Source organism: Sparus aurata, chromosome 23, assembly GCF_900880675.1.
Source record: "Sparus aurata chromosome 23, fSpaAur1.1, whole genome shotgun sequence".
In the NCBI taxonomy this organism is placed as follows: domain Eukaryota; kingdom Metazoa; phylum Chordata; class Actinopteri; order Spariformes; family Sparidae; genus Sparus; species Sparus aurata.
Genome location: NC_044209.1, coordinates 26,982,199 through 26,997,772, shown reverse-complemented (window position 1 = coordinate 26,997,772; position 15,574 = coordinate 26,982,199). Strand labels below are relative to the sequence as shown.

The following is a 15,574-nucleotide window of genomic DNA, read 5'->3' as shown; positions in this document are numbered from 1 at the left end:
GGGTTGCCAGGTTGTAAAAAGAGATCTGACTGTAGCTTCTTCTTCTTCTGCAGTACTTTAATGGCACCTGATTGGATAATTAACACCACCGGCTGATTATCTCAACACACTGAGTCCTGATGTTGATGTTACAGCAGGTGGAAACAGAATGTTGATCTGTTGGACATTTAGGGGTTTTAACTGTTTCTGTTTCCTGTTTTATTTTGTAGGAGTTTCATCCTGTCACCTCCTTTTTTTCCTCCTCACCTGTGTTTAATTTGTTAATTAGTCTCTGTCCACATGTCTCATTCACTTCCTGGTTGTCAGCTCAGTGTTCCTGCCTGTTATCATACTTAAAACTTCCCTGGTTTGTATTTTATTTTGTATTTTATCAGACTTTCTACACATCGTGGCTTTAACTGAGGGACTAAACACATTCAGTTAAGAGTATGTTGAACACTATCTCAGCTCAGACACACAGCAGACTGTCTTCCTCTTCACTCTCCGCTCTCCTTCACCTGGTTGAAGACAGAATGAGAGATTATCGCTGTTATCAGTATCAGAGAGCAGAGTGTGTTTTCCAGACAGGTGACTCACCTTCCCCACGTCTCGACTCTTCACTTTCATCTTGTTGACCTGCGACTCGGCGATGTCGGCTCGCTCCTCCGCCTCCTCCAGCTCGTGCTGCACCTTCCTCAGCTTGGCCAGGTGAGTGTTGGCCTGCTCCTCCTGTCAGACGGCGAAGTGACTGATGATTAAAAGTCTGCAGACGTGACGATAAATAAACGTTTTACCTGCAGAGAGATAAAGTCACTCACAGCTTCTTCAGCCTGCCGCTTGTACGCCTTGATCTTCAGCTGGAATTTATCCACCAGCTCCTGCAGACGCATCAGGTTCTTCCTGTCCTCCTCAGACTGAAAATAAATAGATCACAGCTGATCGGGTACATTTACTCAACTTCTATACTTTCTATACAAATTTAAGGGTATTTGTACTTATTTATACATAGTCCCGGGCATCTAACCTCCGCTAGCTTAGCTGGATTTCTACTGAAAAGCTGACTAAATTTACCACTCTTCTGCAGCAGCTTCCTGTTGACGGGAAGTCCCGACGAGTCGATTACCGAGTGCAGTAGAGTTCCGCGGCTCATGGATGAAAATGTATGATTATGACTCCATGGAAAAGCAATCAAAGTTCATATGTGTCTTACCTGCCAGTTTATAACAGTTATTATCGAGAGCGGACAGGGAAAATAACAGAATTGAGCATTTCTAACCGCACTCGGTAATCGTCGCGTCGGGACTTCCCCGACACGGAAGCTGATGGAGGAGAGTTGAAATCTGTTTTTAGCTTCACAATAGAAATCCAGCTAAGCTAGCGGAGGTTAGATGCCCCGGACTATGTGCTGAGACCCTATTTGTACTGTTGCTGAAGTTTGGTGCTGTTCTGAGCATTATTTGTGGCTTTTTGGTGGCGGTTTATATTTGGATCCATTTACTGCATTGTATTGTTGTCGTGCGGCCGTTTCTGAGGTTGATAAAACTCTGTAAATTAGCGGTCTGCTAACTTGATCTCTCGAGAGGGAGTCTAACACAGTTTCACGGTGATTTAGACCATGGATTAAATTAACACCGGAATATCCCTTTAACACGTCAGTATGAGTAGGAGCCAGGTGTGTTCGAGTTTACCTGATAGGTGAGCTCTTTAATCTTGCGCTCCAGTTTGCGAACTCCTTTCACAGAATCGGAGCCGTGTCTCTGTTCGGCCTCGAGCTCGTTCTCCAGCTCCCGCACCTGGAAAAACAGACGTCAGATAAAACATAAAGAAGCTCTGGAGCTCCTGTGACAGAAGTCCAACACGTTACCCTCGCTTCCAGCTTCTGGAGCTGCTTCTTTCCGCCCTTCATGGCGAGGTTCTCCGCCTCGTCCAGACGCTGCTGCAGGTCTTTCACCGTCGCCTCCAGGTTCTTCTTCATCCTCTCCAGGTGAGCGCTGGTGTCCTGCTCCTTCTTCAGCTCCTCGGCCATCATGGCCGCCTGAAGGGAAGTAAAGTAAAGTTGAGAGCTGTTTGTGCAGGTTGATGGAGTAAAGTCCAGAGATCTAAACTCTCACATCAGTGATGGCCTTCTTGGCCTTCTCCTCAGCGTTCCTCGCCGCTTGAACGCTGTCGTCCATCTCGCCCTGAATGTGAGAGAGATCTGCCTCCAGCTTCTTTCTGCTGTTCAGCAGGGAGGTGTTCTGGAAGAGATACTCATTAACTCATATATTTGTAGATGAAGGTTAAATATTTAAAACACAAACGTGATAAAATCGCAGGTGGATTCTCACCTGTGAGTGGAGCAGCTGCACTCTCTCGCTGGCGTCCAGCAGCTCTTGCTCCGCCAGCTTGCGGCTCCTCTCCGTTTGCTCCAGAGCCGCCCGGATCTCCTCCATCTCCGCCTGCATCAGGTTGCTCCTGCGCTCCGTCATGGCGACCTGCTCCTTCATGTCCTCGCTGTTTCTCAGAGCATCATCCAGGTGAATCTGCACCTCCTGCACAGTGAGAGAAGACGGTGTTAACGAAGAGAAGCTGCTGAGCGTCCACACGCTCCTCGTCTGTTCCTCTCACCTTCAGCTGGACCTGGATGTTCCTCAGCTGTTTCTGGGACTCGGCCGCCTGCCGGTTGGCGTGGCTCAGCTGGACCTCCATCTCGTTCAGGTCTCCCTCCATCTTCTTCTTCACTCTCAGGGCGTCGTTCCTGCTGCGGACCTCGGCGTCCAGGTTGCCCTGCATGGTGTCGATGATCCGCTGGCTGTTCCTCTTCAGCTGCTCGATCTCTTCGTCCTTCTCGTTTATCTTCTTGTCCACCTCAGACTTCACCTGGTTCAGCTCCAGCTGGACTCGCAGGATCTTGGATTCATCGTGCTCCAGAGAAGCCTGAGTGGAGATGGGAAATTAAGACAACAGATATTTAAATATATATAATTACAGATGTTTCTTCTCACCTCTGCTTCCTCCAGAGCAGCCTGGGCCTCCAGCTTCTCCTGTTCAGCCTGTTTCTTTGACTTCTCCAGCTCATGGATGGTTTTTCCCGTCTCTCCCAGCTGCTCGGTCAGATCCAAGATTTCCTCTGGTAAAAAAAAAAACATGTTTGTATCATTTCACTGCATTAAAATCATCCGTTATGCACTGAATAAAGCTCGCTGACGTACGCTGCAGGTTTTTATTTTCCCGTTTGAGCGTCTCGAGCTGTTCCAGGCATTCCTCGAAGGCGTTCTTCATCTTGAAGTTCTCGGTGCCCAAAGAACGAACCTCTTTAACAGACGACTCCAGCTCGGCCTGACTCTCCTCGTGTTTCTGCTTCCACTCGGACAGAATCTACAGGATCAGAGATTAGTTAGGTATTCAAAACAGAAAGTCTGACGAGGGAAGCTGTTTTGTAGTTCTTCAAACCTTATCGAAGTTCCTCTGCTTCTTGTCGAGGGCGGCCGCAGCAGCATTCGACCTCTCGATGTCCATCATCAAGTCCTCCACCTCTCCCTGCAGACGCTGCTTCGTCTTCTCCAGCGAGGAACACTTGGAGTTAACGGCCTCGGCAGCTTCTTCGGCGTCCTGCAGACGCAGCGCGAGCTTCTTCCTGCAGGAGAACACACGTCGTCAGACTTCATCAGATTATCTTGTTTTGAACGAGTGCGGAGGGTTTTTCTGTTTTTCTCACTTCGCCTCCTCGAGCTCTTCGGTGCGTTGGATGGCGTCCGTCTCGTATTTGGTTCTCCACTGAGCCACGTCGCTGTTGGCCTTGGAGAGGCAGCGGTGCAGCTCGGCTTTGGCCTCCTGCTCCTCCTCGTACTGCTCTCGGAGCAGCTCGCAGTCGTGTCGGGCCGATTGTAAACCGTGAGCCAGAGCGCTTTTAGCCTTCAGACGGACCACAGAACCAAATAAACTTGTAGCCACACCTTCAAACTTTAAGACACTTCCTCGTTCTCGTCTCTTCTGTTGGACTTTACCTTAACTTCCTCTTCGTGGAGTCTTTTCAGCTCCTCGATCTGCTGGATGAAGGCTTGTTTTCCTCGAGTCAGCTGCGACATTAACGACTCTTTCTCCTCCAGCTGACGAGACATTTCAGCTGCACAGAGCGTTAAAGCGATCAGAAGTGTCTCATCTGTTAGTTTTTTATGTGACTACTGGCTCAGAAATGATCAAATCTTTCTCACCGTTCTCCGTCTGCAGTCGAGCTCTCTGACTTGAGAGGTCGTTGATGAGCCTCTGATGCTCCTCCTCTTTGGTTTTCACCTCACTCAGTTGGTCTTCGAGTGAGCGGCACATCTTCTCTAAATTGATCTTTAAAGAAAAAAGATGAAGTTGTTACGTTTTAACGTGTCAATGAACATAAACATCCCGAATCTGATAACGCGCACCAACCTTTGCTTTGGCCACGGACTCCATGTTGCTCGCCAGGTCGTCCATCTCCAGCCTCAGCTCGCTCTTCTCCTTCTCCAGTTTCTGTCGGACTCTCTGGATGTTGTCCAGCTGTTCTCCCATCTCGGCCACACTGTCGGCGTGTTTCTTACGCAGCGCGGCCGACGTGGCCTCGTGCTGCAGCGAACTCTCCTCCAGCTCTCGCCGCAGTTTGAGGAACTCGGCCTCTCGCTTCTTGTTCATCTCGGCCTGAGCGGCGGTGGCTCCTCCGGCCTCCTCCAGCCTCTCCGTGATCTCCTCCAGCTCTCTGGACAGATCGCACCGCTGCTTCTCCACTTTGGCTCGAGCCGAGCGCTCCGACTCGATTTCCTCCTCCAGCTCCTCGATGCGGGCCTGCGGAAAAGCCAGCGACGAATAAAACAACCCGCTGAAGTAATCTGTGATATCACCTCAAACCCTCGAGCCAGCGACTGAACTCTTCACCTGCAGCTCTTTGATTTTCTTCTGGAGCTGAACGCTGAGAACTTGTTCGTCTTCGATCTTCGTCTGCAGCTGCGACAACTCGAAGTCTTTCCTGTAAAGTCAGTCGTAACGTGTTTGTTTAAAGCTGGAATCTGCTTTAAATACATGTATTTGGTTCTGATTTGAAGATGTCTGAACTCACTTCTTCAGCCTCTCGTCCTGCTGCTGCTTCTCGTTCTCCAGATCCATGATGGACTCCTGCGCCAGTTTCATGTCCCCCTCCAGCTTCCTCTTGGCTCGCTCCAGATCCATACGGACTTTCTTCTCTTGCTCCAGCGAACCTTCCAGCTGAAAAAAACCAAACAAATCCCACAGACTCTGATTCCATCTGAAGCGCAGCGCCACACGATGCAGTGTCGGCCTCTCCTGTGTGAGCAGCGACTCACCTCGTCCACCTGCTGCTCCAGTTTGGTTCTGGCTTTGGTCAGAACATTGAGTTTGTCCTCCTCTGACTGCAGGTCGTCCAGCGTCTGCTGATGCGCCTCCTGCAGCGCCTTCTTCTCCTTCGACAGCACGGCGATGTTTTCGTCTTGGCTCATGATTTCTTCCGTCAGGTTCTTCACCTAAAGGCATCGTAACAAACTGATGTAGCCGCTCCACCTTCAACATGAAGACACGGTGAGCTTCTCACCTGACATTACCTTGTTTTCAACGGCGTGTTTCTCCTTCTCCACTTTGGCTAAGGTGAGCTCCAAGTCGTCGATGTCCCTCTTCAGTTCGGCGCACTCGTCCTCGAGCTTCCTCTTCTTGGCGGTCAGCTCGGCGTTCACCTCCTCCTCGTCCTCCAGTCGCTCCGTCACCTCCTTCAGCTTGGCCTCCATCTGGATCTTGCTTTTGATGAGGCCTTCACATCTCTCCTCTGCATCCAAGAGGTTGTCCGACTCCTGATATCGAGTTTATGCAACAAAATTAAAGTTAAACACTTCACAAATGATGATCATGCAGACTGTGTGTACCTCCGTCTGCGGTGTAACTCACTGTTTGAACTTGCAGGAGGAGATCATTCTTCTCTTGCACAACGGAAACCATTTTCTCCTCGAGTTCCCTCCGCCGGTTTTCAGATTTGGCCAGATCTTCTTTGAGCTTCGTGAAATCCACTTTCATTTGGGCCATTTCCTTCTCGGCCTCGGCGCTCTTCAGGAGAGGTTTGAGCTTAAAATACAGCTTCATCCACGGCCAGTGTTTCACGTTCATGAAGGAGCGGAAGTTATACTGGATGGTGTAGATCGCCTCCCTGTCAGAGGAAGACTTGGGTGAGTTTAGTCTGCAAGTTTAAGCCTCTACATGTTTTGTTTGTACATCACGCAACACAACAAAGATAATTTTACATTTTTGCATCTTCCAAAAATCATATCTTTCATTCTAGTCGTATCTTTTGTAATATTATGGTACATTTGTAGGGGTTAAACGGCATGAAGAGGAGTTAAGACTCTAGGACTGAACACATGTTACACATGTTGAATTTTTAGGGTGATTCTGATGTTTTTCTGGATATATTTGACCGTTTTACTCCAAAAAATCCAATAATTTTAGTTAAAATTAAGTGTATGTCTCGACAGAAATTATAAACCAGGTAGCCGGCAGTAATGTAATGAGATTGAGTTTTAATGTAGTTTAAATAAAAGGAAAATAAAAAACAAGCACACATGCTAGCCGCTCTGTGATGCTTTGAGCTAACATCAGCTTGATGCTTTATTGTCGATCCCGCTGCTTTTCTTACCAGATCTGCCCTGAACGGCCTCTGATTGATTTCCTTTGTTGCTTGAGTTCTTTATGCTCAACTTAAAGTTGTTGTGTAACTCTGGTTACTTCTGTTTTTTTGTTGGTTTCCCCAGTAAACACACCAACCTCTTCGCCTCTCTCCCAGTCAATAACTACCAAAGCTTTTCTTGCCAGACCCGCCCTGAACAGCCTCTGATTGTTTGCCTTTGTTGGTTTACGTTCTCTATGCTCAACTCAAACTCGTTGTGTATCCCTGGTTACTTCTGTTTTCTGATGCAGTAGTTTATGAGCTGTAGTTTCCCCAGTAAACACACCAACCTCTTGGCCTCTCTCCCAGTCAACAACTACCGAAGCTTCCTCTCCGACAAGACTGTTTGTGGGTTTTCCGGGGAACTAGAGCTTACATGCAAACATGTAAAGTTTACTCAACGGGAGATTTTGTAGTCCGCTCAGCGATGAGCCAGAAAGCTAACGCTTTGCTAGCAAGATTCAAAGTCAATAACATTGCACACGGTTGACAAACAGTAAATATAATTTGACAGTATGTTTAAAAACAAGACTAGCTAGCTAACCAGTCATGTCATTGTCCCCAAATCAATATCAAGATTTTCATGAACAAATGACCGGCCGTGTGTAACATTACTGTGGCTGCAGCCTGAAGTAGAGAGCTGAACAGCGAACGGGATGTGAGATTATTCCCGTATCAGTAAGTTTAGAGGAGAAGTGAACTTTCTGCAGCTTGTGTGTTACAGTCGCCACCCTGTGGTGTTCAGAGGATAAGACATTGAAGGACTGACGGACTGCACTCAGTGCTGGAAATAAAATATTCAGATTTGATACGCCAGCTAGCGCATTAATTTACAGCGGTGAACAGACAATTTGACTGGAACTACTTAGTAGGTGTCCATATATCAGGGATTAATGGACACCCTGCAGCCAATCAGAATCGAGTATTCCCCCAGACCATGGTATAAGTAAAGTTTAACTTTGAGGCAGTCAATGTTTTTACTTTCTGGCCATCATCTTCTGGTACTCCAGCCGAACCAGGTAGGCGCGACACAGAGCCTGAGTGGACGACACGACCTGAGCTAACCGCTCATCTCTCATCTCCTCCAACGCTCCCAGCAGACCAGCTTTAAAAAACACCTGAAAGCAAATGGAACGTAATTATCTCATCTGTGCAGCTCATTAACTCGTAATGTCTTTTTCCCAATCAGCCAAGTGTGCTGGAACAAATGAAAACCTTAGTGTGTCCAAACTTGTACTGAGTGTGATCCACGTCGATGGAGCCCAGAAGTTTCTCTGCAGCCTTTTTGTTATCCATAAACTGTCCCTCCGGAACGGCACTGGGATTAAGAATCCTGTATCTGCATGATGAATAAACAGGTCTGAGTATGAGACCGAACATTATAAAGTATTTTAAATGTGAAGCTTTGGTTACCTCTGCTTGAAGTCGCCGTAGAGGATTCTGCTTGGAAATCCCTTCCGACAGATCCGGATGCCCTCCAGCACGCCGTTGCAGCGGAGTTGGTGGATAACCAGGTGGTTTTCCATCTCACCTATGATGAAGGCAATAATTCGTTTATTTCATGTTTTTATAATACGGTATTATGCAACAAAGAGAGGATGTACCTGGAGTTTTGGTCTCATTTGGTATCAAGCAGCGCACAAAGTGAGGATGAGTGGTTCTCAGATTAGTCATGAGCTTCCCGAGATTCTCCTGTAGGAACATTTAATGGAACTGTCAAATAGTTTTGGACCTGAAAATGTTTATTTCTCATGTTCAGAAGACAAATTCTAATGATTCTGCCTTTTCACCATACACAACGATTCAGGTTCAGACTTGTATGACCCTCAGCCCAGTCTCATGTGTAACAAGTCGAGACCATGAGGGAGTTTTAAAAGCTAAATCATGACGTTTTTATAAACCTGAGTGGTTTTGGTGGCTTTATTTTGAAAATGTAGCCAGACGTAGCATATTTGCTACCGGTAACTTGACTTTATTACATGCTTATACCTTCTTAACATCCGTATCTTAGCGTGTTGATGTAGCTTAAAGTACAGTTTTTGTTACTCAATGTATGACATGTTACCCAAAAAGGTCCAATCAAAGTTCATATGTGTCTTGCCTACCAGTTTATAACATTTATTATCGAGAGCGGACAGGGAAAAGAACAGAATTGAGCATTTCTAACTGCACTCGGTAATCGACTCGTCAGGGCTTCCCCACAACAAGCACGCTGCTGCAGGAGAGTGGCGAGCTGTGTTGTCTTTTCAGTAGAAATCCGGCAAAGCTAGCAGATGTTTGAGGCTTTGAACTATGTGTTGGGACACTATTTGCACTGTTGCTGAAGTTTGGTGCTGTTCTGAGCATTATTTGTGGCTTTTTGATGGCGGTTTCTTTGTGGAGGCATAGACTGCAGTGTTTTGTTAGCGCGCTGTCTTTTCTGAGGTTGCTAAAACGACATAAGCTAGCGGTCGGAAAACTTGATCTCTCGAGGGGGGTCTTACTCAGTGTCACGGTGTGTTAGACCATGGATTAAACTTACGCCAGAATATTCCTTTAAAGTACAGTTTTTGTTACCATGGAAAACATCTCTGACCATGTTACCAAAAATGTCTGCCCATCTTCTTTTTAGCATCTTACCCTGAACAGCGCCGACACCGTTTGGAAAGATGCTCCCTTCTTCTTGGCTCCTTTTTTAGTTCCTCCTGCAGCTGCTTCTGCTTAAACAACACATTTAAAACCAACATACATGAACAGTTTCCCACTCACTGCGATATAATTCCATATTTGCGTCCATAGACGGAGAATCAACTGCAACCCAAGGCTCACATATTAAGAAACTGTACCTTCCGTTCCGGAGAAGCTTGCGTACAACATGGACAGTATTTTGACGGACGACTTCTGGTAAAGCTGCACCACCGACTCGCTCAGAGGGTCTTTGTTCTTCTCCAGCCAGCCGCTGATGTTGTAGTCGACGGTGCCGGCGTAGTGCATCAGAGTGAAGTGAGCTTCGGGTTTGCCTTTGACTGTTTTGGGCTTCAGGAAGCAGTTGTTCTTCCCGAGATGTTGGTCGTACAGTTTGTTCTTGAAAGATGCATCTGTTGATTTGGGGAACATGCACTCTTCTTCAAGGATGGAGAAGATCCCCATCGGCTGGAAAACAAATCGATCGTATCAATGACGTTACCAAAATTGAAACACTTGAGGATAATATTTTAAATTACCTTCTCGATGAGCTCGATGCAGGCAGCCAAATCCATCCCGAAGTCGATGAACTCCCAGTCGATCCCCTCCTTCTTGTACTCCTCCTGCTCCAGCACGAACATGTGGTGGTTGAAAAACTGCTGCAGCTTCTCGTTGGTGAAGTTGATGCAGAGCTGCTCCATGCTGTTGTACTGAAGACAAATCGTAAAAGATCATATTCGAATAAACGTATCATTCACAAAGAGAAATACAATCCAGACTCTGAACACCTCACTTCAAAGATTTCGAAGCCAGCGATGTCGAGGACGCCGATGAAATGTTGTCTGGATTGTTTTGTATCCAGCTGGTGGTTGATTCGTACGACCATCCACAGAAACATCTTCTCGTAGACGGACTTTGCGAGGGCGCCAATAGAGTTGTACACCTGCAAAGAAGGAAAGTTAAAGACTTTTTCCTCTTCAATATAAGAGTCCAACTTGTAAGAATTCCCAATTCGTTAAATATCGATGATTTGTGACGGCGGCCGACCTTCAATCTCAAAGCGTTTGTATTTGACAAGATGGGAATGAGACACAAAAATCAACTTTCTTACAAATTGGACCTCAACTTTTCCCCTTTTTAAAACCTCGAATTGGTAATAACCAAGAAGTAATAACATTAATCACCTCCCAGCTTTCATGTGGATTCGGTTTAACAGGTGACTCAAACAACAAAGAACCGGTGACGAACCTTTTGTTGAACGCTCACAGTTTGGTTGGGTTTTGGCTTAAAATAACTACGCTACTTATCTAACTTCATTTACAAACATACCTACATCACAGTGGTCTATATATTTCTATCCAGAAGTAGAAATAATAGTCATACCTGCTGCACATTTTGTCCTTTGGTTACGTACTCATTTCCAACCTTTACTCGGGGATAACACAGAGCTTTCAGCAGGTCAGCAGAGTTCAGGCCCATTAGATACGCTGCTTTATCAGCTTCTACAAAACAAATAACACATTTTATCCACACGACTTGATGATTTTAGTTCTGTTTGTTTGTTTGTTAGCAGGATTATTGTCCAATTATCATGAAACCTTGAGGAATGGCCTTGGAATAAACACCCTGCTGTTGGACTGTAGGAAAAAAATCACTCGACTTACAATTCAGTCGATGGTCGTGAAGTTCAATAGTGACAAAACACTGCTAATTATAAAATGAATTGGCCTCCTTCGCTCGTATGACAGCACTAATTTGGATGGATGAGCCTCACCCTCGGTGCCATCTGGCTCCGCCTGCTCCTCCCGCTGCTTCTGCTTGAACTTCATGTTCCCATAATGCATCACAGCTCCAGTCAGCTTGTAGATGGACATTTTCTCTTCAGCGGTGAATCCCAGAATATCCAAGGCCTCCTGTGTCGCACAACGGGACACATTCAGACACAAAGCTGCAGACAGGAGTCAGACTGTGCTTTTTTAATGGAGGCGACTCACATCTGTAGCCATCAGCTCCTCGGCGTCATTTATGCTTTTGACACTGATTTCTCCTTGACTGACGAAGGCGAAGTCGTACGGGTTGGTGGTGATGAGGAGCAGATCTGAAGGCGGGAATAAATCAAGATGAAATATCTTTTGTTTGGATGTCTGTGTCAGAGTTAAAACAAGAAAACGAATGATTACCGATCAGTTCAGGCTTCTTGTTGCAAGTCAGCTGATAGAAAATATGATAACTCCTCTCAGCCGCCAGCTGAAACGTCACTCTTGACTTCTCCAGCAAATCTTTAAGGACAAAAAGACAAATTTAACTTTATTTGTCTCCATCAAAATTCTGTGCAAAATGTAAATAAACTTACATGTTTCAATATCTGCAGATGCCAGTTTTCCACTTGTGCCAAAGTGTATTCGAATAAATTTACCCTGTAAAACAAGACGAACAACGTCTTAGTCTCTGTGTTGGTTGATCAAATCAGAGTGATTCCCTCAGGCTGACTCACAAAGCGAGAGGAGTTGTCGTTCCTCATAGTCTTGGCGTTCCCGAAAGCTTCCAGCAGAGGGTTGGCCTGGATGATCTGATCCTCCAGAGTCCCCTGTCGGCAAGAAAACAAGTAAAACTTCTCTGGAAGACGATAATCGACTCTACCTGTCAAAATTCATCCAAAACTCACCTTCATTTTAGAACTCGCTTCCTTTTTCTTGTCAGGAGAAACTGCGATCGTCGCGAAATACTGAATGACACGTTTAGTGTTGACGGTCTTTCCTGCGCCAGATTCTCCGCTTAACAAAAACAAAAGCACATATTTATCTCTTAACCATTTTATGCTTTTAAAACCTGTCGATTTATATACAAAATCTGCTCAACTTACGTGATAAGAATAGATTGATTCTCACGATCTGAGGACGAAAAAGAAGACGAGCAGTGAGAGAGAAATCAAATCATTTAGTTAGCATTGATTTTTAGGTGGCTAATGTACCGGTTAGCATGAATTGGTAGGCGTTGTCAGACAGGGCGAAGATGTGAGGAGGAACCTCCATCCTCTTCTTCCCTCTGTAGGCTCGGACCACCTCTGGGTTGTAGACCGGCAGCCATTTGTAGGGATTCACGGTCACACAGAACAACCCGGAGTACGTCTGCGCGGAGAAGATAAACACTGTTAGCCGTGCTAGTGGCCATTTTGGTCAAACAGTCGGTCCACCTCTTTGTTTCAGACTGTAATAACTATTCGATTGATTGCTTTGAAATTTTGTACAGGCATTCATGTTCCCCAGAGGATGAATCCTATTGAATTTCTTAATCCTCTGACTTAATTTAGCTTTACCATTAGCCTCAGTTGTGCTTTGTGTTTAGTGCTAATTGAATGTTAGCATCTTACATATCAAGCTAATATGATGAACATGGTAAAATACCTGCTAAACATCAGCATGTTAGGATTTTTATTCTGAGCTTGTTAGCTATATTTTATTATATTTAGCTTTTAGCTTCGCTGCAAAGTTTTGTTTTGAATGAAGCTAGCGTTAATGAAGCACAGCACTTCATTAACGGTAACAATCTGGAGCATCTGTGTGTTAAAATAACTGATTTTTCCTGAACTTTGCATGTCATGTAACATTAGCTTAATACACAAGGAGAGGAAAGCGAGAGTACAAAAACAACGCAAGTTAGCAAGCCAGCTAGTGATTTAGTACTACTCAGATACAGGCTAACACACCAGGAAGTAAGGGTGTATTAGCTTTTACACTTTAGCATTGACACAAGTCTTTATTAACATTAACATTTGGTATCCGGTTTTTGAAATTACTGAGTTTGTTCTTGAAATGAAACCTCCATATCATCCGAAACGTAACGTTAGCTTAACACCGATAATGGTGTCTGTAGGGTACAGTGGGATTAAAAAGAGGTTGCTGTTTACCAGGAATACAGACTGAACATTAACAAAATATAAATGTCCGAAATGATGAGTAGATATTTCTGTCACTGATAAACCAAGAGCTGATTCACGAAACCTTTAAAAACAAATCTTGAAATCTTCAGGCCCTAATTGCTCAGTTTTCATTAGAGTAAATCAATTTATTCAGTCCAATAAATCAAAACATGAGCATTCATCTGTGTTGACAGCAACTCCGCAGGGAACAAAATGTCTCCTTTTTCAGTCGCTCAATAAATCAGCAGCGGGCTTCACTTCAGGCCAGATGGTAGTTAAAAATACTGTTCAGCAGGCTTCAGACGGAGCGCGTTCGTGCATATCAAAGATTTTAATCTTCCTCTGGAAAATTTTGTTATTCAAAGATTTACATTTGTAAAAACGATGGATTGTTTCTCATGTAACTTTTGTTTGTTTCTGTCTGCAATCGAGTGGGTTAAAGGAATCAAAAGTGTTCGTCCAAGCCCAATTTTAATGTAGCATCCAAATATATTTAGATACAACTAGTTTAAATATCAGTTTTAGTTTGGGGGAGATCGGGATTTCTAGGTCAAACTGGGTTTCTTGATGGTAGCCAGGTACCAACAGCGCCAACGGTTACACCTCAGGAAAACACGCAATCAAAGAGAGACTCACGTAGATCATCCACGCCGCGTATCGTTCCTTCAGGTTGAACAACACCGCTGGTTCGTGAAGGTGTGTCATCATCACCATGTCCTCAATCTTATCAAACTTTGGGGGGTTCATGGGAAACACTTGGTCGTCCCTGACGGTTAAAGTCTGGAAAACAAAAACACAAAACAGGATATGATGCTTAAAAGTTACAGTCAGACAAATATGGGTTTCCAAAGGACACCAAAAAACTACATATTCACTATCATTCCTTGAACAAAATATGACTCTCTTGGAGCGTGAAGCAGCATTCAAAGCTTTGGGGAAGACTAAATGTCTCTGTTGAAAGCCTGACTAATAAAAATTCAGTAGATTTTTTATTTTTATGGCAGGTTTTACAGACAGACACCCTGAAGATGCATAAAATCCCAGGTTATAAATTCCTGCTTGGACGTCTCGTATAACAGAACGGCCACATTGAGCTCAGCGTCTAATAAAAGGTCAGTTCATCAGCTCGACACTTCGCTGCACCCACTCTGTCGTCCACGGTCTTGACGGTGACTTTGCCGTCCTCCCTGTCCTGGATCTCAGCCTTGACATACAGCTCTTTCTCGTCGCTGACGAAGCACGCCGTCTTGTTGTCGAACTTGCGTGACTGAGCCTCCGTCCTCTCCCTCTCAGACTTACGGAGGAACTGGGCAGCCGGCCCGAAGATCGCCATTTCCCCATCTGTGCTCATTTTCTCCTCCAGAATCAAAGACATCAGCACATTTTAGATTATTTCATGCATTGGATAAAGCTCGAAATTGGGTCGAGAATCACATTATGTACTCACCCTCTTCAGGAATAAAAACTGGACTAAAAGTTGAAACAGAAGTTTTTGTAAAAGATGCGAACACAGAGAATAATCCTCCTCCAGTCGCTGTTGCACTCCAAAGGATTGTGGACTTACCCTCTTGACTGTGCTGCGATAACAAACATGACCAGTTGCACCGTCTCTTTTTATATCTCACCATTGTCCTTGGTGTGAATCCTTCCTTCCTTTACATGGGCACGCAGTGGTGGAGTTACACGAACCTGCTGCTAATCAGGGATAAGAATGGATCTAATTAAGCGCAAGATGTTAAATATAGAAGACAGCAACACCACAGTGTCACGTTTTAATGAACGATGACATGATTTCTGAATTAATTTGTAAAAAATCAGAATAAGGAGAAATGTGTGAGACATTTATGAGTTAAGTTGTCATCAGCAATTGCAGAGGTTACAAAGTGCTTTTGTAGGGGAACAAGAACACCTTTAAACAACAAGGCAGTTCGAATATGATGTAGTGTTTGTCAGTCGCCAATCAGTCCAGTCCAGATCAATGTCTGTGATCCGTGGTGTGTTTGTGAAACCCCTCCTTCACTCTGGACAACGTACAATCTTGCAGTTTGTTTCCACGTAGTTTTGTTTCGTGTCTACAATTGCAGACGGAAGTGTTTAAAGCTGGTGGATCGACAGAAACGCCACCGTTCATATCGTATTGTTGAGACTAAAACAGGCCTAACTGCCACCAAGGTCCAACAATCCCCAGCCACATTAGGCCATCAGATCTATTTTTTCCATCAAGTTCCATGTGTTATCTTCTGAGAAATTAACCAAACCAAGACCTGTCCTTTTAACGAGATTGGCACCACAAGTTACTTTGGTCTATTCTGGTCTAACGATCATCCTCGGTTCAGTTTATG

General features: G+C 45.0%; 1 protein-coding gene across 2 annotated transcripts; it reads right to left on the bottom strand.

The window, feature by feature from the left end:
- Positions 1-341: 341 nt before the first annotated feature.
- LOC115575313 (myosin-1B-like) lies at positions 342-14,583 on the bottom strand. 2 transcript variants are annotated; one of them, XM_030407245.1, is made up of 39 exons: positions 14,380-14,583; positions 13,869-14,012; positions 12,285-12,441; positions 12,177-12,204; positions 11,979-12,087; positions 11,808-11,900; positions 11,667-11,730; positions 11,494-11,592; positions 11,308-11,411; positions 11,088-11,226; positions 10,697-10,815; positions 10,107-10,256; positions 9,853-10,023; positions 9,475-9,781; positions 9,269-9,348; positions 8,254-8,341; positions 8,063-8,180; positions 7,865-7,988; positions 7,631-7,767; positions 5,878-6,133; positions 5,541-5,783; positions 5,286-5,462; positions 5,042-5,187; positions 4,861-4,951; positions 4,381-4,770; positions 4,173-4,299; positions 3,966-4,084; positions 3,677-3,873; positions 3,412-3,595; positions 3,171-3,336; positions 2,964-3,088; positions 2,587-2,895; positions 2,307-2,510; positions 2,091-2,216; positions 1,844-2,014; positions 1,668-1,772; positions 798-893; positions 577-708; positions 342-497 (listed from the first exon to the last, which is right to left on the bottom strand). In XM_030407245.1, exons 1-39 carry the CDS (start codon positions 14,581-14,583, stop codon positions 477-479), a joined length of 5,820 nt encoding a protein of 1,939 aa, XP_030263105.1. In that variant the 3' UTR covers positions 342-476. The 2 variants fall into 2 exon arrangements, with proteins under 2 accessions (XP_030263105.1, XP_030263106.1); XM_030407246.1 differs by having other exon boundaries at positions 9,269-9,345.
- Positions 14,584-15,574: the final 991 nt, after the last annotated feature.